The sequence below is a fragment of the Nerophis lumbriciformis genome, linkage group LG04 (genome assembly GCF_033978685.3).
Source record: "Nerophis lumbriciformis linkage group LG04, RoL_Nlum_v2.1, whole genome shotgun sequence".
NCBI classification, from domain to species: domain Eukaryota; kingdom Metazoa; phylum Chordata; class Actinopteri; order Syngnathiformes; family Syngnathidae; genus Nerophis; species Nerophis lumbriciformis.
Genome location: NC_084551.2, coordinates 46,485,001 through 46,512,398, shown reverse-complemented (window position 1 = coordinate 46,512,398; position 27,398 = coordinate 46,485,001). Strand labels below are relative to the sequence as shown.

At 39.3% G+C, this 27,398-nt stretch overlaps 1 protein-coding gene across 1 annotated transcript in view; it reads right to left on the bottom strand.

Moving 5' to 3' along the window:
* thsd7ab (thrombospondin, type I, domain containing 7Ab) overlaps positions 1-27,398 on the bottom strand; it is a 671,822-nt gene that overhangs the window by 63,287 nt on the left and 581,137 nt on the right. Inside the window, exons 20-21 of the mRNA XM_061956418.2 lie at positions 21,376-21,491; positions 13,300-13,417 (exon numbers count right to left, since the gene is read on the bottom strand). Coding sequence (XP_061812402.2) covers positions 13,300-13,417; positions 21,376-21,491 — 234 coding nt within the window. The remainder of the gene's footprint in view (positions 1-13,299; positions 13,418-21,375; positions 21,492-27,398) is intronic.

Here is a 27,398-nt window from a genome sequence, read left to right as displayed (position 1 = left end):
TTATAAACTGCAACATGTACAAACAGCTGAGAAACAATAATCAAAATAAGTATGGTGCCAGTATGCTGGTTTTTTTCCAATAAAATACTGGAAAAGATAGAAATGTAGTTTGTCTCTTTTATCCGATTATTAATCGATTAATCGAAATAATAATCGACAGATTAATCGATTATCAAATTAATCGTTAGTTGCAGCCCTAAAATATACATGTATATATATTATACATAAACAATTTTTTTTTTTCCATAAGCTTCAAAAAAAAAAGAAGCAACTTTACTTTAAAAACTGGCAGCTCGGGTACCAGAATTTTACAGTAAAAGCACTGGGTTTTTTACAGTATATAAAAAAATAGAATAAATGGAATGGAAAAACAATACCTCTGTTTTTAGCAGTAAAATTCAAGCAACATAGCTGCCAGTTTTTTTTTGCCGTAAAATCTTGTTAATGTTTTTTTTATTTTTTATGTTTTAGTGTCTTACTATGTATGGAAAAAAAACAGTACCGAAGTTGATTTTACGGTAAAAAACTGTAAAATATATTGTCAGTTTTACAGTCTCCAATTTGATCGATAATTTGTTTTGAAATCATAAGTCAAGCAGATATTTAAGTACAGCATTTATCTTTATTTTAACAAACATTTTTTGGGGAATATATGATAATATAATATTTTGATTTTGATAAAGTTAAAAAAAGTTAAAGTACCAATGATTGTCACACACACACACTAGGTGTGGCGAGATTATTCTCTGCATTTGACCCATCACCCTTGATCACCCCCTGGGAGGTGAGGGGAGCAGTGGGCAGCAGCGTTGGCCGCGCCCGGGAATCATTTTTGGTGATTTAACCCCCAATTCCAACCCTTGATGCTGAGTGCCAAGCAGGGAGGTAATGGGTCCCATTTTTATAGTCTTTGGTATGACTCGGCCGGGATTTGAACTCACAACCTACCGATCTCAGGGCGGACACTCTAACCACTAGGCCACTGAGTATTAATATTGAATGTTAGAATATATGCAATTGCATGCAGTACATGATTTTAATGTCAAAAGGGAAAGAACAAATATATTCAGTAAGAAAGGATTAAAAAATATTATTTCCAGGCTTTCGAGGGCCACACAAAATAATGTGGCGAGACAGATTTGGCCCCCGAGCCTTGATCTACATCAACAATATGATTTGCCTGAGTGGCTGGACAGGACGAATTAAAAAAAAATTAAACAAATAAAAATCAAAACATTTTTTTTATCGTTTTTGATTTTATTTAATCGATTAAGAATCATTACAACTAAGAACTGCTATTCATTCAAAAATAAAAACAATTTTGACACCCTTATTAGCTAGCTCTCTATGTTTTAAAACACCGCTTGCCGAGCGCCACCTTTTTTGTTAGTTTGTAAGCCAAAATACATCCATTCTCCCTCTTTTGACTCCATGCTGTTTTCTGTTTGTAAGTGGTCTAACCCTAAACCCTAACCCTGTCTACCAACATGCGCCTGGGCTCATATTGCCAGCAATGTCACCATGGCGCGCCGTCACGTCCATAGAAAAAAGAAACGCACAAAAAAACACCAGCATTTTTTCAAAGGCAGTATAGTACCTTTTTAATTTATAGTACCGTGGTACTTCATTAACTCCGCTTCACCCTTATATTAAACCTCTCATAACCGTGCCAACAGGTTTGTTTTAGTCTGTCTTCCGGAATAAAGTCTGCAAATTGTATATAGTCCATTATCAAAAACTATCATTATTATTGAAGCATTTTGAAGTATCCTGAAGTGCAAAAAATTAGGAAAAAAAAAAAAAAAAGAATTGTTTTAAATTGAAGAAAACTTCATCAATATTTTTGTTCTTTTTTGCCCCTGAAAATCTTGGGACCCCAGGCAACTGCCTTTGTTTGCTAATGGTCACCCCGGATTTCCACTGAATGCGGAACAGCACCGCCATAGCGCAGACTTTTACGAGATCTCGCAAATCCGCACGTAAAATAAAAAAAAATAAAAAATCACTTCACATTCTCTACTGCTCGCTAGTGTTACTATATCTGAGTTATTGTGCAGAAATATGGGGAAATAACTACAAATGTGCGCTTCATTCATTAACCGTGTTACAAAAAAGATCAATTAGACTGATACATAATGTTGGATATAGAGAACATACAAACCCCTTATTTATTGAGTGAAAATATTAAAGTTCGGTGATTTGGTAAAATTGCAAACAGCTAGAATGATGAACAAAGCAAACTATAACCTGCTACCAAAGAATGTACAACAATTCTTCTCAACTAAAGAGGAGAAATATAACCTTAGAGGAAAATCTAATTTAAGACATTTGTATGCACGTACAACACTTAGAACCATTAGCATATGAGTATGTGGAATTAAATGATGGAATGGATTAAGTAATGAAGTTGAACATTGTACTGATATGATCCAGTTTAAGAGGTTGTTCAAATTAATAGTGCTAACAAAGTACAAAGAATTATGAGAAATACTTTCAACCTTATTGAAAATAAAATATTCTTCATCTCAGTATATTAATAATGACTGAATTAATTAATTACATATTACAAAACTGTTGTGTATACTAATTCACAGATGTTATTTTATTATAAAAAGGTCAGTAAATGATTCGATATATTTGTGAACGCTCTGAAGTGGGAAAGGGGTAGGATTAAATAAGCTTTGCTTCTTCCTACTCCTTTTCGTACATGATGTAAAGGGAAATGATATGAAACTGTGTGATGTATTATACTCTAAGTGTGTTCATGTTCGAAATAAACTAAAGAAAGAAAGAAAAGAAAGAATTTACATGATCATCGATAAGTGTGGAGATATTGTTTAGCATTTTTTCCATCATGCTTTGTAATGGATTTAAAGGCCTACTGAAACCCACTACTACCGACCACGCAGTCTGATAGTTTATATATCAATGATGAAATCTTAACATTGAAACACATGCCAATACGGCCGGGTTAGCTTACTAAAGTGCAATTTTAAATTTCGCGCGAAATATCCTGCTGAAAACGTCTCGGTATGATGACGCCGGCACGTGACGTCACGGATTGTGGAGGACATTTTGGGACAGCATGGTGGCCAGCTATTAAGTCGCCTGTTTTCATCGCAAAATTCCACAGTATTCTGGACATCTGTGTTGGTGAATATTTTGCAATTTGTTCAATGAACAATGGAGACAGCAAAGAAGAAAGCTGTAGGTGGGAAGCGGTGTATTGCGGGCGGCTGCAGCAACACAAACACAGCCGGTGTTTCATTGTTTACATTCCGAAAGATGACAGTCAAGCTTTACCATTGGCCTGTGGAGAACTGGGACAACAGAGACTCTTACCAGGAGGACTTTGAGTTGGATGCGCAGACGCGGTACCGTGAGTACGCATGCAGCTGCGGCTTCCAAACATTTGATCGCTTGCCCGTACGTGCGGGCCGCTATGTGCATGTCACGTAAGTAACTTTGGGGAAATATATGTGCTGTATGAACTTTGGGGAGGTGAACGGTACTTTGGGCTGTGGGATTGAGTGTGTTGTGCAGGTGTTTGAGTTGTATTGGCGGATTATATGGACGGGAGGGGGGAGATGTTTGTTATGCGGGATTAATTTGTGGCATATTAAATATAAGCCTGGTTGTGTTGTGGCTAATAGAGTATATATATGTCTTGTGTTTATTTACTGTTTTAGTCATTCCCAGCTGAATATCAGGTCCCACCCGCCTCTCACAGCATCTTCCCTATCTGAATCGCTCCCACTGCCCTCTAGTCCTTCACTCTCACTTTCCTCATCCACGAATCTTTCATCCTCGCTCAAATTAATGGGGAAACGTCGCTTTCTCGGTCCGAATCGCTCTCGCTGCTGGTGGCCATGATTGTAAACAATGTGCAGATGTGAGGAGCTCCACAACCTGTGACGTCACGCGCATATCGTCTGCTACTTCCGGTAGAGGCAAGGCTTTTTTATCGGCGACCAAAAGTTGTGAACTTTATCGTCGATGTTCTCTACTAAATCCTTTCAGCAAAAATATGGCAATATCGCGACATGATCAAGTATGACACATAGAATGGACCTGCTATCCCCGTTTAATTAAGAAAATCGCGTTTCAGTAGGCCTTTAAATGGGTGTAATTCTTAATATTTTTTCGGTGCATGGACGTTTTTCATAAAATCCACAAATTGTCTGTTGGCATTTTTTGTTGGCTCTATTTATTCCTTTTTTTTTGCACCATGACTAGGGAAGATTGTTTGGATTGGGTCATAGAAATAAATGCTGTGCTTGGTTTCATTCAAAGCATGATAATTGGTTTGTAATCACTCATGTTGTCCACAAAATGGCGGCAGAGCATTGAATGTTTGGCTGTACCTGCTAGCCAGCACTGCTCTTGAGGTTTTCAGAAAAGTGAGGTTTTACACATGGCCTCTGTTACACATGTACTACTAGAACAATAACAATGTATTGTTTGTGACTATTTTCATATATGGAAACCGTTTAATTAGATTTACTTTATTTCTTATGGGAAAAATTGCTTCTGGTTATGTACATTTTTGTCTGACTTTTTGGAGCATATTACTTACAAAAACTGAGTTTGATGATATCTATTTTTGATTGCCTGAGCTACTGGGCCCCTTTCTCTGCCATCTGCTGGTCCTGGTGCTGATCCACTTATTTATCAGCTTTTTGTCTTCATCAATCAGCAAACTTTTTTTAAACAAGTCAATCCAGTCCATTCATCACACGTGAAGCACTTAGTCAGCCTGGATCTAAAAATAGAACAAAGTGGTTACATAATCAGACCCAACACATTCGGAGCCGACCAAGCTCGTTTTAATCGTCCCACTCTCAAATCTGCGTGCACCTTGACAACCAGCTCCACCTTTTATCCCCACGTCCCACACATTTCCAACGAGAGAACCCGCTCCAAACCACAAACACACACACACACACATCTTTCTTTTATCCTAGTCCTTGTGATTTAGCAACAACGGCAGCAGCTTCAAAGCACAGCCCGGAGGGGCAAAAGGTCGTAATAGGATGGAATCAATGGTGCAAAACCTCCAACACAACAACAACAACAACAACAACAACAACAACAAAGACACTCAAACAATAGCCCAAAATTACTTATTTTGTCTCTTGACACGTCTGTATAATGTCTCCAATGGAGACAGGAATGCCTAGTTTTTGGCGCATTTTGGGGACTGTTACAGGTGTGGTGTAACTCAGTGTTTCTTAAGGGGGAACATTATCACCAGACCTATGTAAGCGTCAATATATACCTTGATGTTGCAGGAAAAAAAACATATATTTTTTTAACCGATTTTCGAACTCTAAATGGGTGAATTTTGGCGAATTAAACGCCTTTCTATTATTCGCTCTCGGAGCGATGACGTCACAACGCCATTTTCTCAAACACCGAGTCAAATCAGCGCTGTTATTTTCCGTTTTTTCGACTGTTTTCCGTACCTTGGAGACATCATGCCTCGTCGGTGTGTTGTCGGAGGGTGTAACAACACGAACAGGGACGGATTCAAGTTGCACCAGTGGCCCAAAGATGCGAAAGTGGCAAGAAATTGGACGTTTGTTCCGCACACTTTACCGACGAAAGCTATGCTACGACAGAGATGGCAAGAATGTGTGGATATCCTGCGACACTCAAAGCAGATGCATTTCCAACGATAAAGTCAAAGAAATCTGCCGCCAGACCCCCATTGAATCTGCCGGAGTGTGTGAGCAATTCAGGGACAAAGGACCTCGGTAGCACGGCAATCAATGGCGGCAGTTTGTTCCCGCAGACGAGCGAGCTAAACCCCCTGGATGTCTTGGCTCACACCGTCCCTTATGCCACCGAAGATGATCAAGAGAAGAATATCGACCCTAGCTTCCCTGGCCTGCTGACATCAACTCCAAAACTGGACAGATCAGCTTTCAGGAAAAGGTAGCGGATGAGGGTATGTCTACAGAATATATTAATTGATGAAAATTGGGCTGTCTGCACTCTCAAAGTGCATGTTGTTGCCAAATGTATTTCATATGCTGTAAACCTAGTTCATAGTTTTTAATTTCCTGTAATGCCAAACAAACACATACCAATCGTTGGTAGAAGGCGATCGCCGAATTCGTCCTCGCTTTCTCCCGTGTCGCTGGCTGTCGTGTCGTTTTCGTCGGTTTCGCTTGCATACGGTTCAAACCGATATGGCTCAATAGCTTCAGTTTCTTCTTCAATTTCGTTTTCGCTACCTGCCTCCACACTACAACCATCCGTTTCAATACATGCGTAATCTGTTGAATCGCTTAAGCCGCTGAAATCCGAGTCTGAATCCGAGCTAATGTCGCTATAGCTTGCTGTTCTATGCGCCATGTTTGTTTGTGTTGGCATCACTATGTGACGTCACAGGAAAATGGACGGGTGTATATAACGATGGTTAAAATCAGGCACTTTGAAGCTTTTTTTAGGGATATTGCGTGATGGGTAAAATTATTAAAAATACTTCGAAAAATAAAATAAGCCACTGGGAACTGATTTTTAATGGTTTTAACCCTTCTGAAATTGTGATAATGTTCCCCTTTAACCATTGTTGGGCCGCCAAAGAACGTCCCTTTCTCAGCTGTGGTCTCTATAGGCCGCAGAGGTACTCACTTTTCCACCACTTATGGCAGTAATGATGATCTCAAGCAAACAAAACAAGTCCGGAGCTAATAGAGAAGTTTCTTAAGCGCCAAAATTATGACTTAAGTAGTGAAGCTGCATTTTCATATGAAATTAAATTTTATTGACAGTTAAGGTAAGAAACATATTCATTATTGCATCTATTTATTTATTTTAGCACATGGGTGTCAAACTCTGGCCCGCCGTGTAATTTCACTTGGCCCTTGAGGCGATATCAAATTAACACTAGAGCTGGCCCCCGTTACCACCAAACACCGCCCACCTCAACCGGTGTATATTGCAGCCTGGAAGAGTTAGGGCTGCATGGGATTCTGGGTATTTGTTTTGTTGTGTTTATGTTGTGTTACGGTGCGGATGTTCTCCCGAAATGTGTTTGTCATTCTTGTTTGGTGTGGATTCACAGTGTGGCGCATATTTCTAACAGTGTTAAAGTTAGTTATACGGGCACCGTCAGTGTAACCTGTATCGCTGTTGGTCAAGTATGAATTGCATTTACATGTGTGTGCGTGCTGAAGTCGCACATATTTTATGATCGGGCCAGCACGTTGTTAGAATGGATGAAAAGCAGACGTGACGACAGCTCGTGGAGGACGATAAACGCAGTGCCTTTAAAGCACGCCCCCAAGACTGTTGTCCGGGTGGACGAGATACAATGACTGATGAACAACTTTGTTCGATAATGAAGGTTGCCTCAGCTCAAAGCCTGAGCCCCGACATTAATGAACTAGCATCCAAGAAAAGATGGCAGGTATCTGGCTTGGGCACATCAGATTAGATCAGTGTGTTGCAAACTGAGCAGTTTAAAGTCCTGAATGGTTGGTTTATTCATTGTTATTTTATTTTCAAATTTATTAGCCTGTGGAAAAAGTTAATGTTGATATTTACCTCAGAAGGCTGCAAATAGAAAAGAGGCATTCAATTTTTATTTAAATTGTATTTGATATGCCATTGATATTTTTTAATTATTATTATTATTATTTGAAACTCGATTTTGCATGTCACTATACAGTTATACAAGCCTTGCTTGTTCAATATTCAATGCAAAACTTGTTTGGGTCCCTATTAAAAGGTTAATTTGTTCAACCTTGGCCCGCGGCTTTGTTCAGTTTTACATTTTGTCCCACTCTGTATTTGAGTTTGACACCCCTGTTTTAGCACAACAATTGTATGTAAATGTATTTTCCGTCAGTTACGTATGAGTCCTTTTTTATGCAGTATATCTGGTAAGTAGGTTTTTCTTTTTAAATCAGCCTGACCTAAGTCTCAGGTATAAAGGGGATCTGCACTTTTTTGGAATTTTGCCTATCGTTCACAATCCAAATGAGAAACAAGAAAACAAAAGTTTTTTTTTAGTTTTTATTTTAAATAATCGTCTCGTTCTAGGTGGCTAGCAATGCAGCTAATGAGCAATTAATTATATCTCTGAATCACTTAAAAAATGCATTCAAAAACCATCAACAATACTTTGTTTACGTTGCGTAACCTGTTTAGTAACCAACCAAGACATTGTTATTGTAAGAGCGAACACTGAGGAAGTCTTGTTGTAGCCTAGCGAAGGCATGCTACGATATTAGCATTAGTAATAGAGATGTCCGATAATGGCTTTTTTGCCGATATCCAATATTGTCCAACTCTTAATTACCGATTCCAATATCAGCCGATACCGATATATACAGTCGTGGAATTAACACATTATTATGCCTAATTTTGTTGTGATGCCCCGCTGGATGCATTAAACAATGTAACAAGGTTTCCCAAAATAAATAAATTTAAGTTATGGAAAAAAATGCCAACATGGCACTGCCATATTTATTATTGAAGTCACAAAGTGCATTATTTTGTTTAACATGCCTCAAAACAGCAGCTTGGAATTTGGGACATGCTCTCCCTGAGAGAGCATGAGGAGGTTGAGGTGGGCGGGGTTGGAGGGGGCGGGTATTGGGTAGGGAGTAGCGGGGGGTGTATATTGTAGCCTCCCGGAAGAGTTAGTGCTGCAAGGGGTTCTGGGTATTTGTTCTGTTGTGTTACGGTGCGGATGTTTTCCCGAAATGTGTTTGTCATTCTTGTTTGGTGTGGGTTCACAGTGTGGCGCATATTTGTAACAGTGTTAAAGTTGTTTATACGGCCACCCACAGTGTGACCTGTATGGCTGTTGACCAAGTATGGTTGCACTCACTTGTGTGTGTGAAAAACCGTAGATATTATGTGACTGGGCCAGCACGCAAAGGCAGTTATTGGCGCTCTGTACTTCTCCCTATGTCCGTGTACACAGCGGCGTTTTAAAAAATCATAAATTTTACTTTTTGAAACAGATACGATCATTTTGAAACCGATACCGATCATTTCCGATATTACATTTTAAAGCATTTATCGGCCGATATTATCGGACATCTCTAATTAGTAATACTCTTATTAGATAGTTAAGCTAGATTCTGCATCAGCAGCTGAATGGCTTTTGAGTTTGTAATGCACAACACAATGCGATAGGACACCAATCTGTACTGACTAAAAAACTTGATCATATTACAGTATCTGTTAAGTATTAGCCCACATTTCATGTTTTTTTGGACAGTTTATGCACTGTTGTGTACGGTGATGTGCTGCATGTAACATGATCAATACTATAGTGAATTACTGGATAGACAGTTGTCTGTTTGGTCCAGCTGGCCGGGACGTTTTTTTCCGGTTTATTTTGGGTAAATATTCTATTTATGTGGGAATAGCTTGGCTCCAAGTTTCACATTTATAACGTCAAAGTCACGCCAACCTCACTCTCTCGGCTTCCGTCTGCTCCAACGTGTCACCCCTTCCTTCGTGCTCATTTAATCAAATCTTTAATGGACACGTGAAAGTAAACAACTTGCTAGCAAACTTTATATACTCTGGACCAAGACGTTGCGTAATCGCTCGACATACATGGCGCACAATAACTGATACAGTCTGCTTTGCCAGTCTAAATGCATTCACTGTTTTCCGTAGTCTTCCCACGTCGGCCAGGTAATACAAAGCGTAAGCTACCTTCTTTATCACATCCACGGAAGCCCGCATTCTTGTTGTCTCTCCTTCGACAAATGGACAACGTTTTTCGGTAAATAGAATCACAGCTGGCCGCCACATCCGTTATACCAGGCCTTTTCCAAAACCGTCGCTCAACATTGCTGTGTTGCTGTCTGAGATGTGTTGTATCCGAAATTGCTGCAATCGCGCGTTTCCTTCTATTCATGTGTGATTTCCACAAGCGTCCGTACATGTAGACGTGGTTACCTCCGAGTTAAGAAACCAGTTGTTATGAAGCTGGCTGTGGTGCGTTCTTTCTGGCGTCACTTCCTAAGTACCAATGATTGTCACACACACACACTAGGTGTGGCTAAATTATTCTCTGCATTTGACCCATCACCCTTGATCACCCCCTGGGAGGTTAGAGGAGCAGTGAGCAGCAGCGGCTTCCCCCGCCCGGGAATAATTTTTGGTGATTTAACCCCCAATTCCAATTTTTGATGCTGAGTGCCAAGCAGGGAGGTAATGGGTCCCATTTTTATAGTCTTTGGTATGACTCAGCCGGGGTTTGAACTCACAACCTACCGATCTCAGGGCGGACACTCTAACCACTAGGTAGGTCTATGTGGGGCGCGGTCTTTCTGGCGTCACTTCCTCTCCGAACTCAGTTTGTAAATGATCAATGAGTCCATACAAAGCTAAGAGCCGGAGATTCAAGAAATACACGGCGCACTTATTAACACACACAAATTATCCAAGAAGGTGAACCTTACACAATGATTTAGTGTGGCTGACATGGGGCTTAGGCTAAATAATTATTTGTTTAAGGAGTTATCCAGCTTAATGTAGACAGGGCCTAAAAATTTTATTTTGACGTCGACTACGGCCTACAGTAGTCGGAATTAGAGATGTCCGATAATATCGGCAGTCCGATATTATCGGCCGATAAATTCTTTAAAATATAATATCGGAAAATTATCGGTATCGGTTTCAAAATTATCGGTATCGGTTTTAAAAAAGTAAAATGTATGACTTTTTAAAACGCCGCTGTGTACACGGACATAGGGAGAAGTACAAAGCGTCAATAAACCTTGAAGGCACTGCCTTTGCGTGCCGGACCAGTTAAATAATATATACGGCTTTTCACACACACAAGTAAATGCAAGGCATTGTTGGTCAACAGCCATACAGGTCACAAAGAGGGTGGCCGTATAAACAACTTTAACACTGTTACAAATATGCGCCACACTGTGAACCCACACCAAACAAGAATGACAAACACATTTCGGGAGAACATCCGCACTGTAACACAACATAAACACAACAGAACAAATACCCAGAACCCCTTGCAGCACTAACTCTTCCGGGACGCTACAATATACACCCCCGGCTACACACACCTCAACCCCGCCACCTCAACCTCCTCATGCTCTCTCAGGGAGAGCATGTCCCAAATTCCAAGATGCTGTTTTGAGGCATGTTAAAAAAAATAATGCACTTTGTGACTTCAATAATAAATATGGCAGTGCCATGTTGGCATTTTTTTCCATAACTTGAGTTGATTTATTTTGGAAAAGCTTGTTACATTGTTTAATGCATCCAGCGGGGCATCACAACAAAATTAGGCATAATAATGTGTTATTTCCACGACTGTATATATCGGCATCGGTTGAGATCGGAATCGGTAATTAAGAGTTGGACAATATCGGAATATCGGATATCGGCAAAAAAGCCATTATCGGACATCTCTAGTCGGAATGTAAAGACTACCATTGCAGGCTGATAAAGTTTTGATAACTCCTCGACTCATGTCATTACAATATTTAATGACCGCATTTTTCGGAGTATAAGTCGCACCGGAGTATAAGTCGCACCTGCCGAAAATGCAAAATAAAGACGGAAAAAAACATATGCAAGTCGAACTGGAGTATAAGTTGCATTTTTTGGAGGGAATTTATTTGATAAAACCCAACACCAAGAATAGACATTTGAAAGGCAATTTAAAATAAATAAAGAATAGTGAACAACAGGCTGAATAAGTGTACGTTATATGAGGCATAAATAACCAACTGAGAACGTGCCTGGTATGTTAACGTAACATATTATGGTAAGAGTTATTCAAATAACTATAACATATCAGAATCAGAATCAGAATCAGAATCAGCTTTATTGTCATTACGCAAGGTAACGAGATTGAGGCCATTCCATACAGTGCGATGTGTGCATGGTAGAAAAACAATGTGCAAATATATAAAAATATAAAAAATGTAGAAGTGCAATGAATATGGTGTGAAATGAATATATACATGAAAAAACAAAACAAAAAAAAAACAGGGTGGTTGGTGGAATGGGTTATTGCACCGAAGAGAAGGCAGTTATGAGGGACAATGGGGCAGTCCGTTCAGGATGGTTATGGCCCTGGGGAAGAAGCTGTTCTTTAGCCTGTTTGTTTTGGTTTTAATGCACCTGTAGCGCTTCCCAGAGGGCAGCAGGTGGAACAGGTCAGAGCCAGGGTGGGTGCTGTCCTTGATGATGGCACTGGCTCTGTTGAGGCAGCGGGAGGTGTAGATGTCCGTCAGTGAGGGGAGAGGGCGGCCGATGATCTTCTGAGCCGTCTTGACCACTCTTTGCAGCCTCTCCCTGTCTGCTGCAGTGCAGCTGCCGTACCATACCGTAATACAGTAGGTCAGCAGGCTCTCGATGGACGAGCGGTAGAAGTTCAGCAGCAGGTCAGGCTTCAGGTTGTACTTCCCGAGGACTCTAAGGAAGTGTAGCCGCTGCTGAGCCTTCTTGATGATTGATGTGGTGTTGACTGTCCAGGAGAAGTCATTAGAGATGTGGACTCCAAGGTACCTGAAGGTGTGGACCCTCTCTACACGCTCGCCGTTGATGTAGAGGGGGGCGGGGTCGGTGCTGCTCCTCCTGAAGTCGACGATGATCTCTCTGGTCTTGCTGGTGTTGAGAGCGAGGTTGTTCTCCGAAGACCAGGCCGTCAGCTTCAGGACCTCCTCTCTGTAGGCAGCCTCGTCACCCCTGGAGATGAGCCCGACCACTGTGGTATCGTCGGCGAACTTGACGGTAAGGTTGTCACTGTGGGCCGGACTGCAGTCATGGGTGTAAAGGCAGTAGAGGAGGGGGCTCAGCACACAGCCCTGTGGGGAGCCGATGCTCAGCGTGCGGGAGGATGAGAGGTGCGGGCCAAGTCTCACATTCTGGGGTCGGTCCGTTAGGAAGTCCCTTATCCAGGCGTTTGTGAGAGGGGGGAGGCCAAGAGTGTCCAGTTTATTGCAGAGTCTGTCCGGGATTATTGTATTGAAGGCAGAGCTATAGAGCTATATAGAACATGCTATACGTTTACCAAACAATCTGTCACTCCTAATCGCTAAATCCCATGAAATCTTATACGTCTAGTCTCTTACGTGAATGAGCTAAATAATATTATAATGTGTTAATAATTTCACACATAAGTCGCTCCTGAGTATAAGTCGCACCCCCGGCCAAACTATGAAAAAAACTGCGACTTATAGTCCGAAAAATACGGTAAGTGATTCTTTGGCAGTTTGAGAATCCCTGCTGGAGCACACAGGTACAGAGAACATCACAAAGACAAACACGTTACCAAATGTGGCTTACCCTCCAGGCCGCACGTCTGAGAGCACTGTGACCAAGCCGACCACTCGGACAGCTGACAGTTAACGGGACACTCGACCACGCAGGAGATGTTCATCTGCCACTTCTTCTCCAGATTCAGCTGCAGCACAGGAAGTGATGTTTTGATTGATTGATTGAGACTTTTATTAGTAGATTGCACAGTACAGTACATATTCCGCACAATTAACCACTAAATGGTAACACCCGAATACGTTTTTCAACTTGTTTAAGTCGATTCATGGTACAAATATATACTATCAGCATAATACAGTCATCACACAAGTTAATCATCAGAGTATATACATTGAATTATTTACAATCCGGGGGGGTGGGTAGGTTAGGTTGTTATCAGCATATTGCAGTCATCATACAAGTTTATCATCTGAGAAATGGACATTGTAACAGTGTAAGTCTCACTTGGTAGGATATGTACAGCGAGAAGTGAACATAGTGAGCTCAGAAAGCATAAGAACAAGTATATACATTTGATTATTTACAATCCGGGGAGGTGGGATGTGGTGGGGGGAGGGTGTTAGTTTAGGGTTGAAGTTGCCTGGAGGTTTTCTTTTAGTGCGGTTTTGAAGGAGGATAGAGATGCACTTTCTTTTACACCTGTTGGGAGTGCATTCCATATTGATGTGGCATAGAAGGAGAATGAGTTAAGGCTTTTGTTAGATCGGAATCTGGGTTTGACGTGGTTTGTGGAGCTCCCCCTGGTGTTGTGGTTATGGCGGTCATTTACGTTAAGGAAGTAGTTTGACATGTACTTCGGTATCAGACATACTTGCCAACCTTAAGACCTCCGAATTCGGGAGATGGGGGGGAGGTTTGAGGTGGAGGGGGCGGGGTTTGGTGGTAGCGGGGGGTGTATATTGTAGCGTCCCGGAAGAGTTAGTGCTGCAAGGGGTTCTGGGTATTTGTTCTGTTGTGCTTATGTTGTGTTACGGTGCGGATGTTCTCCCGAAATGTGTTTGTCATTCTTGTTTGGTGTGGGTTCACAGTGTGGCGCATATTTGTAACAGTGTTAAAGTTGTTTATACGGCCACCCTCAGTGCGACCTGTATAGCTGTTGACCAAGTATGCGTGCATTTACTTATGTGTGTGTAAAAGCCGCATAAATTATGTGACTGGGCCGGCATGCTGTTTGTATGGAGGAAAAGCGTAAGTGACGACAGGTTGTAGAGGACGCTAAAGGCAGTGCCTTTAAGGCACGCCCCCCAATATTGATGTTCGGGTGGAAATCGGGAGAAATTCGGGAGAATGGTTGCCCTGGGAGATTTTCGGGATGGGCACTGAAATTCGGGAGTCTCCCGGGAAAATCGGGAGGGTTGGCAAGTATGTATCAGGGAGGTGTAGCGAATTTTATAGACCAGGCTCAGTGCAAGTTGTTTTACTCTGTCCTCCACCCTGAGCCAGCTCACTTTGGAGAAGTGGGTAGGAGTGAGGTGGGATCTGGGGTGGAGGTTTAGAAGTAACCTGACTAACTTGTTCTAGGATGTTATTGTTTTTGGAGTCTTGATTTGAGGGTTTTAGAGGTGCTGGGGTACCAGGAGGTGCATGTGTAATCGAAAAAGGGTTGAATGAGAGTTCCCGCTAGAGTCTTCATGGTGCTTTTGTTGACCAGAGAGGATGTCATCGAGTCAGTCAGCGGCAACACACCCTAACACCTTCTTACCACCAAGCAATACAGCTCGGTTCACTGCAATTTGTTGCGTTTCCGTCCTCAAAGGTTGTACCAAAATCAACACAAGGGATGTATCTATGTGGAAATTTCATATTACGGTGACCAAATTGATCACTGTTATCTTTACTATGAAGGTATTGTTTAATGTGCACAAAAAAGTATTATATTTGCACACTAAAATTGTTTAACTAAGCTATATTTTTAAATGGTTAAATACATCAACAACAGACAATATAATATAATTGGCAGAAGATAATAAAACAATCTTCTGGCATCTGCAGAGTCATATTATAGTCATTTGAGTATTCAAATATGTTTATCTTCTGGTGTTTTAGTTTGTAAAAGTCTTACAGCGTTTCTTAGTGATAAAGACAAAACGTCAAGCTTCACTTCCAGGTTATGTGACATCACATGGGTTATTTTCCTGTTTTGTGTATATACAGTGATTATATATATATATATATATATATATATATATATATATATATATATATATATATATATATATGTATATATATATATATACGTATATATATATATATATATATATATATATATATATATATACGTATATATATATATATATATATATATATATATATATAAGAGATAAATGCTTTAAAATGTAATATCGGAAATTATCGGTATCGCTTTTTTTATTATCGGTATCGTTTTTTTGTTTTGTTTGTTTTTTTCAAATTTTTGTTGTTGTTGTATTAAATCAACATAAAAAACACAAGATACACTTACAATTAATACACCAACCCATAAAACCTTCCTCCCCCATTCACAGTCATTCACACAAAAGGGTTGTTTCTTTCTGTTATTAATATTCTGGTTCCTACATTATATATCAATATATATCAATACAGTCTGCAAGGGATACAGTCCGTAAGCACACATGATTGTGCGTGCTGCTGGTCCACTAATAGTACTAACCTTTAACAGTTAATTTTACTCATTTTCATTAATTACTAGTTTCTATGTAACTGTTTTTATATTGTTTTACTTTCTTTTTTATTCAAGAAAATGTTTATAATTTATTTATCTTATTTTATGAATTTTTTTTAAAAGTACCTTATCTTCACCATACCTGGTTGTCCAATTTAGGCATAATAATGTGTTAATTCCACGACTGTATATATCGGTTGATATCGGTATCGGTAATTAAAGAGTTGGACAATATCAGAATATCGGATATCGGCAAAAAGCTATTATCGGACATCCCTAATATATATATATATATATATATATCTCCATCCATCCATCCATCCATCCATTTTCTACCGCTCATTCCCTTCGGGGTCGCAGGGGGCGCTGGAGCCTATCTCAGCTACAATCGGGCGGAAGGCGGGGTACACACTGGACAAGTCGCCACGTCATCGCAGGGCCAACACAGATAGACAGACAACATTCACACTCACATTCACACACTAGGGCCAATTTAGTGTTGCCAATCAACTTATCCCCAGGTGCATGTCTTTGGAGGTGGGAGGAAGCCGGAGTACCCGGAGGGAACCCACACAGTCACGGGGAGAACATGCAAACTCCACACAGAAAGATCCCGAGCCCGGGATTGAACTCAGGACTACTCATGACCTTTATATTGTGAGGCAGATGCACTAACCCCTGTGACACTGTGCTGCCCATATATATATATATATATATATATATATATATATATATATATATATATATATATATATATATATATATATATATACATACAGTATACATATACATATGTATGTACGGTAAACATATACATGACAGTTATTATCTAAAGTAAGGTTGTATTTTCTGCTCATTCCTATGAAAATCCTGCTTGTGACTGAAGCATTAAGGAGTGGGACTATTCAGGTTTAGCTGTAGGTGCTCAGACAACTACCGGGTAGCATCTGTGAGCAAATAATACCGTATCATCTCTTTCTCTTTTGGAAATATGTCCCTGGACACACAAGGACTTTAAACATGACCGATGTATGATCCTGTACCTACTTGGTGTCCGAATTTGTGGTATCACCCAAAACTTATGTAAAGTATCAAACAACAGAAGAATAAGTGATTACCCGTATTTTTCGGAGTATAAGTCGCACCGGAGTATAAGTCGCACCTGCCGAAAATGCATAATAAAAAAGGATAAAAACATATATAAGTGGCACTGGAGCCCGGCCAAACTATGAAAAAAACTGCGACTTATAGTCCGAAAAATACGATACTACATTTTAACAGAAGTGTAGATAGAACATGGTAAAAGAGAAAGTAAGCAGATATTGACAGTAAATTAAAAAGTAGATTAATAATTAATTTTCGACCGCTTGTCCTTCATATTATTGACAAAATAATAGAATGGGAAATGAGACAATATGTTACTGCATACGTCAGCAGCTAAATAGGGAGCCTTTGTTTGCTTACTTACTACTAAAAAAAAAGTTGTCTAATAGGTTTACTATTTTATTTAATGGCAACATTTTTGTTTGACTGCAATAAGAAACATGTTTAATGTATCATAAGATTTTTTGTTAAAATAAAGTCAATAATGCCATTTTTGTGGTCCCCTTTATTTAGAAAAGTATCAACATATATTTTGGTACCGGTACCCTATCCCAGACTAAGGTCTTATAGGTGCCAGGGGGCCAGAAAAAAACCTCTAGCCACAACAAGCACATATAAACACATGTTAGGACACAGAAAACACAAGACATTCTTAACTCAGGCTTAAAATGAAGGATGAGGCAACGATACAACCTTACTATGGAAGTGGAAAAGCTGAAAAATATGAACGGAACCGATCCATATTGCTTGGTTAAAGCAAGGTTTTCCTCCAGTGTTGTTCTTTGTTTACTGAGTGGCCTTCCTTTCCCCCAGCTGCCTTGTTTACATAATAGCGGCTGTTTCAGCTATGGACCACATGGGCCCAAGGTGGCGTCCTCTGGGGAGCGGTGTGATTGTAGATTTTTTGCAGTGGAGTTTTGTCGAGTGTAAACGTGCCAAATTTCACTTATTCAATCTGAACATTTCGATGTTCTGGATAATCAAGGATATTGGTGCAAAGTGGTGCACGGTGATGACGAAAACAACGCCAACACAGTTGATCTATCAAAAAACAACGACCCTGTTGCTACACTGCAAAAACTGAAGTCTAAGTAAGATTAAATATCTCAAATAAGGGTGATATTTGCTCATTTTATTCTCACTAAGCAGATTTTATGTTAGAGTGTTTTACTTGTTTTAAGTGTTTTGGTCCTAAATGATCTCAGTAAGATATTACAGCTTGTTGCTGAGATTTTATGACCTATATTGAGTAAAACATGCTTGAAACTAGAATATCAACTGTTGCAAAGCTGTATCATCAACACTCACAAGCATAAAACTACTTTTTTAAAGTAATAATTTCTTTATTTCAAGCATGAAAAAAAAATCATGATTTTGACACAATTGTGTCTCATAATTAAAACTGATGACAGCCAAATGGACTTTGCTGTTTTATTTTCAATGAAACAATAGAACATACATACTCATATAGTAGTACAGTTGGCACAGTACAGTAAACTGACAGTTAATATTTAAACATTTAACATTTCAAACAATTTTGAACAGAAATAGTTCATGCACATTCCGATAAATTCTTCAAAATTACAATAAAACATTTTTTGGCCGGGGGCCGGGCTATATATATGCGCACTAATTGACTGAAAGAGCAAGCACTTGGCGCGATGATGTCATGTTATCGATGGAAAAATGCATTTGTAGACCATATGATTTGCCTGAGCGGCTAGGAGACCCCGAGAGTAACAAGCGGTTGCCTTGTGGCCTTTCCATTAAGAACAATAAATTAGTTTCTAGTATAAGTTTGCTGGTTTCAAGAAATGTAATACCGAGCGCATATCAATATGTCAAGATAATGGCACTAGCATTTACTTAATTTCAGAGGTGGGTAGAGTAGCCAGAAATTGTACTCAAGAGTACTGTTACTTTAGAGATTTATTACTCAAGTAAAAGTAATGAATAGTCACCCAAATATTTACTTGAGTAAAAGTAAAAAGTATGTTGTGAAAAAACTACTCAAGTACTGAGTAACTGATGAGTAACCTGTTCGTTTAATGACGACGGCAACAAATAATGCACAAAAACATAAAAATAGCAATGAGCAAATTCAGAGCCAGGAATATTTCTTAAGCAACTAAAACAATAATATATATTAAATAATAATACATTAACATAAATGTTTTTTAAGGCAAATTGAGCCACAATAACTTAACAGCATCATAGGCTCAGTAGGCATTGATTGATTGATTGATTGAAACTTTTATTAGTAGATTGCACAGTACAGTACATATTCCATACAATTGACCACTAAATGGTAACACCCCAATACGTTTTTGCAACGTTAATCAATTACTTAATAAATGACCAAGTCGAGGTGATCTACTTCATATATACATATACATATACACACATATCATATATATATATATATATATATATATATATATATATATATATATATATATATATATATATATATATATCTCCATCCATCCTCTACCGCTTATTCCCTTCGGGGTGGCAGGAGGCGCTGGAGCCTATCTATACATACATACATACATACATACATACATACATACATACACACATATATATATATATATGTATATATATATATATATATATATATATATATATATATATATATATGTATATATATATATATATACATACATTTATATATACAGTATATAATTTATGTTTATTTATTTTGCAGTTTTTGTTAACAAGTTAAAGGTGTTTTAATGAATATACATGCATGTTTAACATATATATTCCTTTCTTTCATGAAGACAAGAATATAAGTTGGTGTATTACCTGATTCTGATGACTTGCATTGATTGTAATCAGACAGTAGTGCTGATAACGTCCACGTTTTCAAATGGAGGAGAAGAAAAGTCCCTCCTTTCTGTCTAATACCACATGAAAGTGGTTGGTTTTTGGCATCTTATTTGTCCAGCTTCCATATTCGTTTTTATACACTATACAAGAAATACATTGGCGGCAAACTCCGTAGCTTGCTAGCTTGTTTGGGCTGGCTTTCGGAGACTCTTATTTTGTTAGCGCAGGCGCAATGAAGCGGCACTTTTATTGTGAAGACAGGAACTGTGCGGTCAGTCTTTAAGCTTTTGACGGGAAGTACGATTGAAATAAAAAAAGTGTCTTTTTTCCTTCACATTGATTCTTTTATTAGTAGATTGCACAGTACAGTACATATTCCGTACAATTGACCACTAAATGGTAACACCCCAATAAGTTTTTCAACTTGTCGGGGTCCACGTGTGACGGTCATGTGACCGCCTGGCTCTGTTTGATTGGTCCAACGTCACCAGTGACTGCATGTGATTGGATGAAATGCAGGCATGCGATAGATCCTACTTTGAAGGTCTGTCTGACAGACCAAAACAAACAACGCTTGCATTAACAGATCGATAAAAATTAGTAGCGAGTTGAATGTAGATAAATGGAGCGGAGTAAAAGCAGCGTTCCTTCTCTATGAATATACTCAAGTAAAAGTGGGTTGCATTAAAACTACTCTTAGAAGTACAATTTATCCCAAAACTTACTCAAGTAGATGTAACGGAGTAAATGTAGCGCGTTACTACCCACCTCTGCTTAATTTAAGAATATTTTTCAACATATTGAGCAAATTTCTAATTTTTTTTCTACCAAGAAAAGTGCACTTGTTATTAGTGAGAATATTTTTCAACATATTGAGCAAATTTCTAATTTTTTTTCTACCAAGAAAAGTGCACTTGTTATTAGTGAGAATATACTTATTTTAAGGTATTTTGGGTTCATTGAGGTTAACTAATTTTATTTGTTTTGGAAAGTCTTGACAAGCCGAATTTTCTTGTTTTATTGGCAGATAATTTTGCTTAGTTCAAGTAAAATACCCCTAATTTTTGTATTTTTTCCCTTGTTTTTGATCACTGACTTTTTGCAGTGTACTCACAATTTGGCACCCAACCCTAGTATTTATTTTACAGACGTGTACTCTGTTGAGCTGAAGTGGACTGAAAGCGGCAGAGTTGTAGTCGTTATGAGTCGAGTAATATCAGGCCAAAGCGGGGACGTCTCTGTGAGGCACCGTGGGGTTAATCAACGAGCCAAAAGATGCGGCGGGGTCAAGGGTTAAACAGCGGTGGCGCTGCAGGCCCCTGGCTACAATTACAGGAGGCAGAGACTCATTATGAATGAACGCAATGTTCAGCCTGGAGCAACCACGATAATATCTGCACGGGGAACTCTGCTGAATATTTCACACTGCTGTGAGGCTAATGGCGCTGCGTTCTCAGACTTAGGAAAAAAAGGCGACGACTCACCTCTTCGCAGAACTTTATGTCGACAGACTTTCCGTCGCTGCGGACGCAGTCCAGCATGCGGGTCTTGATTCCCTTCCCGCACACGGCGCTGGGACTCAGCTGGCATGTGCTCCAGTCTGAGGGGAATACAGAAGAAGCGTTCTATAAAGTACACTGAGGTGTTTATTGTTGTTGTCGTACTGCCTCATGCTGCGAGCACAATAATAGACATATAATTAAATCAATATAGTGTTCCTGTCCCAATACTTATGTCCATTAGGTTGACCGATAAAGTGGCAATAGAGTTCTGATCCAGCTCTCCAAGCTAATTGCAGCCACTGGAAGGTGCTGACACCAACTAAAAAGAGAGCCATTGGGGGATAAAGTCCAGACGAGTCAGCAGGAGGAAGCGTGGCCTTGTACTTCCTGTCCTCATTAACATGGCGACACACCTGTGGCCAGTCACAACCTAACCTGCTGACATGTCAGCGCTGCTTTGAGATGCACTTTTACTTTTGGGGACAATCAGAACTTCAACTTTGGGGTCTTTAAGATCATTCTGAAGGAGAAATGAATGAAAGAGTTAAAGTCAACGTCCAAATGACATTCCAATATTTATTACATTTAAACTATTTAATTAGCAATGTAAATTGATTTAATTGTGTTTATTTATTGTAGGCAGAGTTTGTGGAGCACAATCATGAAGAAAAACATTTTTTTTAATAACAACAAGCACATCTTATATAAGACAAACACTAAAAACATTTTTTTTAAATATTAAAGATGCACCGTTTGATTGGCTTTGATTTCTAACTAATTTTCAAAGCATGGTCACAAAAGCCCTTGAGTCTATATATATATATATTTTTTTTTTTTTTAAATTTGTTTCACACAGAACTTTCCTCCAGAAGGTCTTATCTTTGTCCATGTGATGTCAGATGAAACAAAAATGGAGCTGTTTGGCCACAATACCCAGCAATATGTTTGGAGGAGAAAAGGTGAGGCCTTTAATCCCAGGAACACCATGTCTACCGTCAAGCATGGTGGTGGTAGTATTATGCTCTGGACCTGTTTTGCTGCCAAAGAAACTGGTGCTTTACAGAGAGTAAATGAGACAATGAAAAGGGAGGATTACCTCCAAATTCTTCAGGATAACCTAAAATCATCAGCCCGGAGGTTGGGTCTTGGGCGCAGTTGGGTGTTCCAACAGGACAATGACCCCAAACACACGTCAAAAGTGGTAAAGGAATGGCTAAATCAGGCTGGAATTAAGATTTTAGAATGGCCTTCCCAAAATCCTGACTTTAACGTGTGGACAATGCTGAAGTAACAAGTCCATGTCAGAAAACCAACACATTTAGTTGAACTGCACCAATTTTGTCAAGAGGAGTGCTCAAAAATGCAAGCAGAAGCTTGTGGATGGCTACCAAAAGTGCCTTATTGCAGTGAAACTTGCCAAAGGACATGTAAGCAAATATTAACATTGCTGTATGTATACTTTTGACCCAACAGATTTGGTCACATTTTCAATAGACCAAAAGTACCAAACTTCATGAATGTTTTTTGTGACCAACAAGTATGTGCTCCAATCACTCTATCACAAAAAAATAAGAGTTGTAGAAATGATTGGAAACTCAAAACAGCCATGACATTATGTTCTTTACAAGTAAACTTTTGACCATGACTGTACATTAAAAAAATATATATATATATATATATAATTTTAAAAATATAAACAAATATATACATATACATCATATTCATATATGTATATATATATATATATATATATACATACAAATATATACATATACATCACATATATACATATACATCACATATATACATACATATATATATATATATATATATATATATATATATATATATATATATATATATATATATATACACACATTGTCAAATTGTAAGGATTTATGGCTCACAAGGGAGTTTAGATTTATTTTTTCAGATTTAAAAAACAACCCATTCTGCAGTATGATGTGAAAAACGAACTAGCCTGAAAAGGCTGTTATATGTTTGTGTTAAGTTCATTGGTAACGGAATTAAAGAATCACCTATAGTAAATTTTGTGAATGGTCATTAGCGAATGCGTCTTAATTGGTTTCCCCCTTTTTTCTATTTTACCTGTAAACGGGCTTTAACCAGGTTTTGAAGCGTTCCTCAGCCAGCTACTTCTGCTGAAATGTGCCCATTTTACCCACATGTATTCCTTTCCACGCTTTCGCCATAGCATGAGCACTTTCACAGGACATCACATTCCAAGCATCCTGTGTTCTGGCTTCATGCACCGGCCGTAGACAACAGTCAGTTAGAGTTCTGCCTGTCAATCATTCCCCTAATCAAAATAGTTGAATTATAAACCCCAAAACCAGTGAAGTTGGCACGTTGTGTAAATTGTAAATAAAAACAGAATACAATGATTTGCAAATCCTTTTCAACCTATATTCAATTGAATAGACTGCAAAGACAAGATATTTAGTGTTCGAACTGGAAAACGTTATTTTTTGCAAATCAACGAACTATTGCAAGAAATTTAGGGATTTCACCATCTACGGTCCGCAATGTCATCAAAAGGTTCAGAGAATCTGGAGAAATCACTGCACGTAAGCGATGATATTACGGACCTTCGATCCCTCAGGCGGTACTGCATTAAAAAGCGGCATCAGTGTGTAAAGAATATCACCACATGGGCTCAGGAACACTTCAGAAACCCACTGTCAGTAACTACAGTTGGTCGCTACATCTGTAAGTGCAAGTTAAAACTCTACTATGCAAAGCCAAAGCCGTTTATCAACAACACCCAGAAACGCAGCCGGCTTTGCTGTGCCCCAGCTCATCTAAGATGGACTGATACAAAGTGGAAAAGTGTTCTGTGGTCTGACGAGTCCACATTTCAAATTTGTTTTTGGAAACTGTGGACGTCGTGTCCTCCGGACCAAAGAGGAAAAGAACCTTCCGGATTGTTCTAGGAGCAAAGTTGAAAAGCAAGCATCTGTGATAGTATGGGGGTGTATTAGTGCCCAAGGCATGGGTAACTTCATACTTGCCAACCATGAGACCTCCGATTTCGGGAGGGGGGGGGGCGTGGTTAAGAGGAGAGGAGTATATTTACAGCTAGAATTCACTAAGTCAAGTATTTCATATATATATATATATATATATATATATATACATATATATATATATGTATGTGTGGGAAAAAAAATCACAAGACTATTTCATCTCTACAGGCCTGTTTCATGAGGGGGGGTACCCTCAATCGTCAGGAGATTTTAATGGGAGCATTCGCATACCATGGTTTATATAGGGCACAGAGTGGGTGGGTACAGGCTGGCCTAGGGGCGTGGTGATTGGCTCATGTGTTACCTAGGAGGTGTTTCCGTCTATGGCGGCATGTTGTTACAATTTCGCTGCGCTTGTTGAGGGATGACAGGTCTGGACGGTAAATAATAAACAGTTTCTCTTTCAAGCATAGGTTGCATCTTTTATTACCACTATTGTAAGGTGTGCTGGATGCAAGAATTTGCCATGTTATTGAATATTCAACATTATTGTCTTTGAGGTCCCAAATGTGTTTGCTGAGTTCTGTGGTATTTCGCAGGTTTTTGTTCCTGAAAGAAGCCTTGTGATTGTTCCATCTGGTTTTGAATTCTCCCTCGGTTAATCCTACATATGTGTCGGATGTGTTAATGTCCTTGCGTATTACCTTAGATTGGTAGACAACTGATGTTTGTAAGCACCCCCCGTTGAGAGGGCAATCAGGTTTCTTTCGACAATTACATCCTTTGTTGGTTTTGGAGTCGCTCTGTCTGAGGGCCGACGGCTCATTTGCAATTGTTTTGTTGTGGTTTGAGATGATTTGTCGTATATTGTTCATGCAGCTGTAGCTCAATTTAATGTTGTTCTTGTTGAATACTTTTCTTAGGATGTTGTCTTTGGGAAAGTGTTTGTCAATCAGATTGAGGAATTTGTGTCCAATGTTCGTTGAGACGTTTTTGCTGTATGGGGGGTTGTACCAGATGATGTCGTTCCGTTTTCTGTTCTTTTTTGGCTGGTTTCCTGGCGTGGGTTCATAGGTGAGGGTGAAATTGTATCCGCTTTCACCTATGAACCCACGCCAGGAAACCAGCCAAAAAAGAACAGAAAACGGAACGACATCATCTGGTACAACCCCCCATACAGCAAAAACGTCTCAACGAACATTGAACACAAATTCCTCAATCTGATTGACAAACACTTTCCCAAAGACAACATCCTAAGAAAAGTATTCAACAAGAACAACATTAAATTGAGCTACAGCTGCATGAACAATATACGACAAATCATCTCAAACCACAACAAAACAATTGCAAATGAGCCGTCGGCCCTCAGACAGAGCGACTCCAAAACCAACAAAGGATGTAATTGTCGAAAGAAACCTGATTGCCCTCTCAACGGGGGGTGCTTACAAACATCAGTTGTCTACCAATCTAAGGTAATACGCAAGGACATTAACACATCCGACACATATGTAGGATTAACCGAGGGAGAATTCAAAACCAGATGGAACAATCACAAGGCTTCTTTCAGGAACAAAAACCTGCGAAATACCACAGAACTCAGCAAACACATTTGGGACCTCAAAGACAATAATGTTGAATATTCAATAACATGGCAAATTCTTGCATCCAGCACACCTTACAATAGTGGTAATAAAAGATGCAACCTATGCTTGAAAGAGAAACTGTTTATTATTTACCGTCCAGACCTGTCATCCCTCAACAAGCGCAGCGAAATTGTAACAACATGCTGCCATAGACGGAAACACCTCCTAGGTAACACATGAGCCAATCACCACGCCCCTAGGCCAGCCTGTACCCACCCACTCTGTGCCCTATATAAACCATGGTATGCGAATGCTCCCATTAAAATCTCCTGACGATTGAGGGTACCCCCCCTCATGAAACAGGCCTGTAGAGATGAAATAGTCTTGTGATTTTTTTTCCCACACATACATATATTGCGCTCTACTACGGTATCGAGCACTATTTTTTGGATAACCTTATTAAGACATATATATATATATATATATATATATATATATATATATATATATATGTATATATAAGAAATACTTGACTTTCAGTGAATTTTAGCTATATATATATATATATATAAAAAAAAAAAAAATATATATATATATATATATATATATATATATATATATATATATATATATATATAAATAAGAGAAATACTTGAAATTCAGTGTTCATTTATTTACACATATACACACACATAACACTCATCTACTCATTGTTGAGTTAAGGGTTGAATTGTCCATCCTTGTTCTATTCTCTGTCACTATTTTTCTAACCATGCTGAACACCCTCTCTGATGATGCATTCTGCTTCGTCTCCTTCTTGTGTGCGCAGTTGTGCACTGGACTCTCTAAAAGCCCTAGATGTTATTGTCACATATGCATGTACAGTAGATGGCAGTATTGTCCTGTTTAAGAGTGTCACAACATGGCTGTTTATGGCAGACAAACTGCTTTACGGTAGACGAAAACGTGACTGCTGTTGTTGTGTGTTGTTGCCGCGCTGGGAGGACGTTAATGAAACAGCCTAACAATAAACCCACATAAGAAACCAAGAACTCGCCCTCCATCATTCTACAGTTATAACGTCATTGGCCAGGCACGCTGTTTATATTGTGGGAAAGCGGACGTGAAAACAGGCTGTCGACACGTCACTCAGGTCCGCATGAATTTCGGGAGGAAATTTTTCCCGGGAGGTTTTCGGGAGAGGCGCTGAATTTCGGGAGTCTCCCGGAAAATCCGGGAGGGTTGGCAAGTATGGGTAACTTACACATCTGTGAAGGCACCATTAATGCTGAAAAGGTACATACAGGTTTTGGAGCAACATATGTTGTCATCCAAGCAACGTTATCATGGACGCCCCTGCTTATTTCAGCAAGACAATGCCAAGCCACGTGTTACAACAGCGTGGCTTCGTAGTAAAAATGTGCGGGTTTGATTG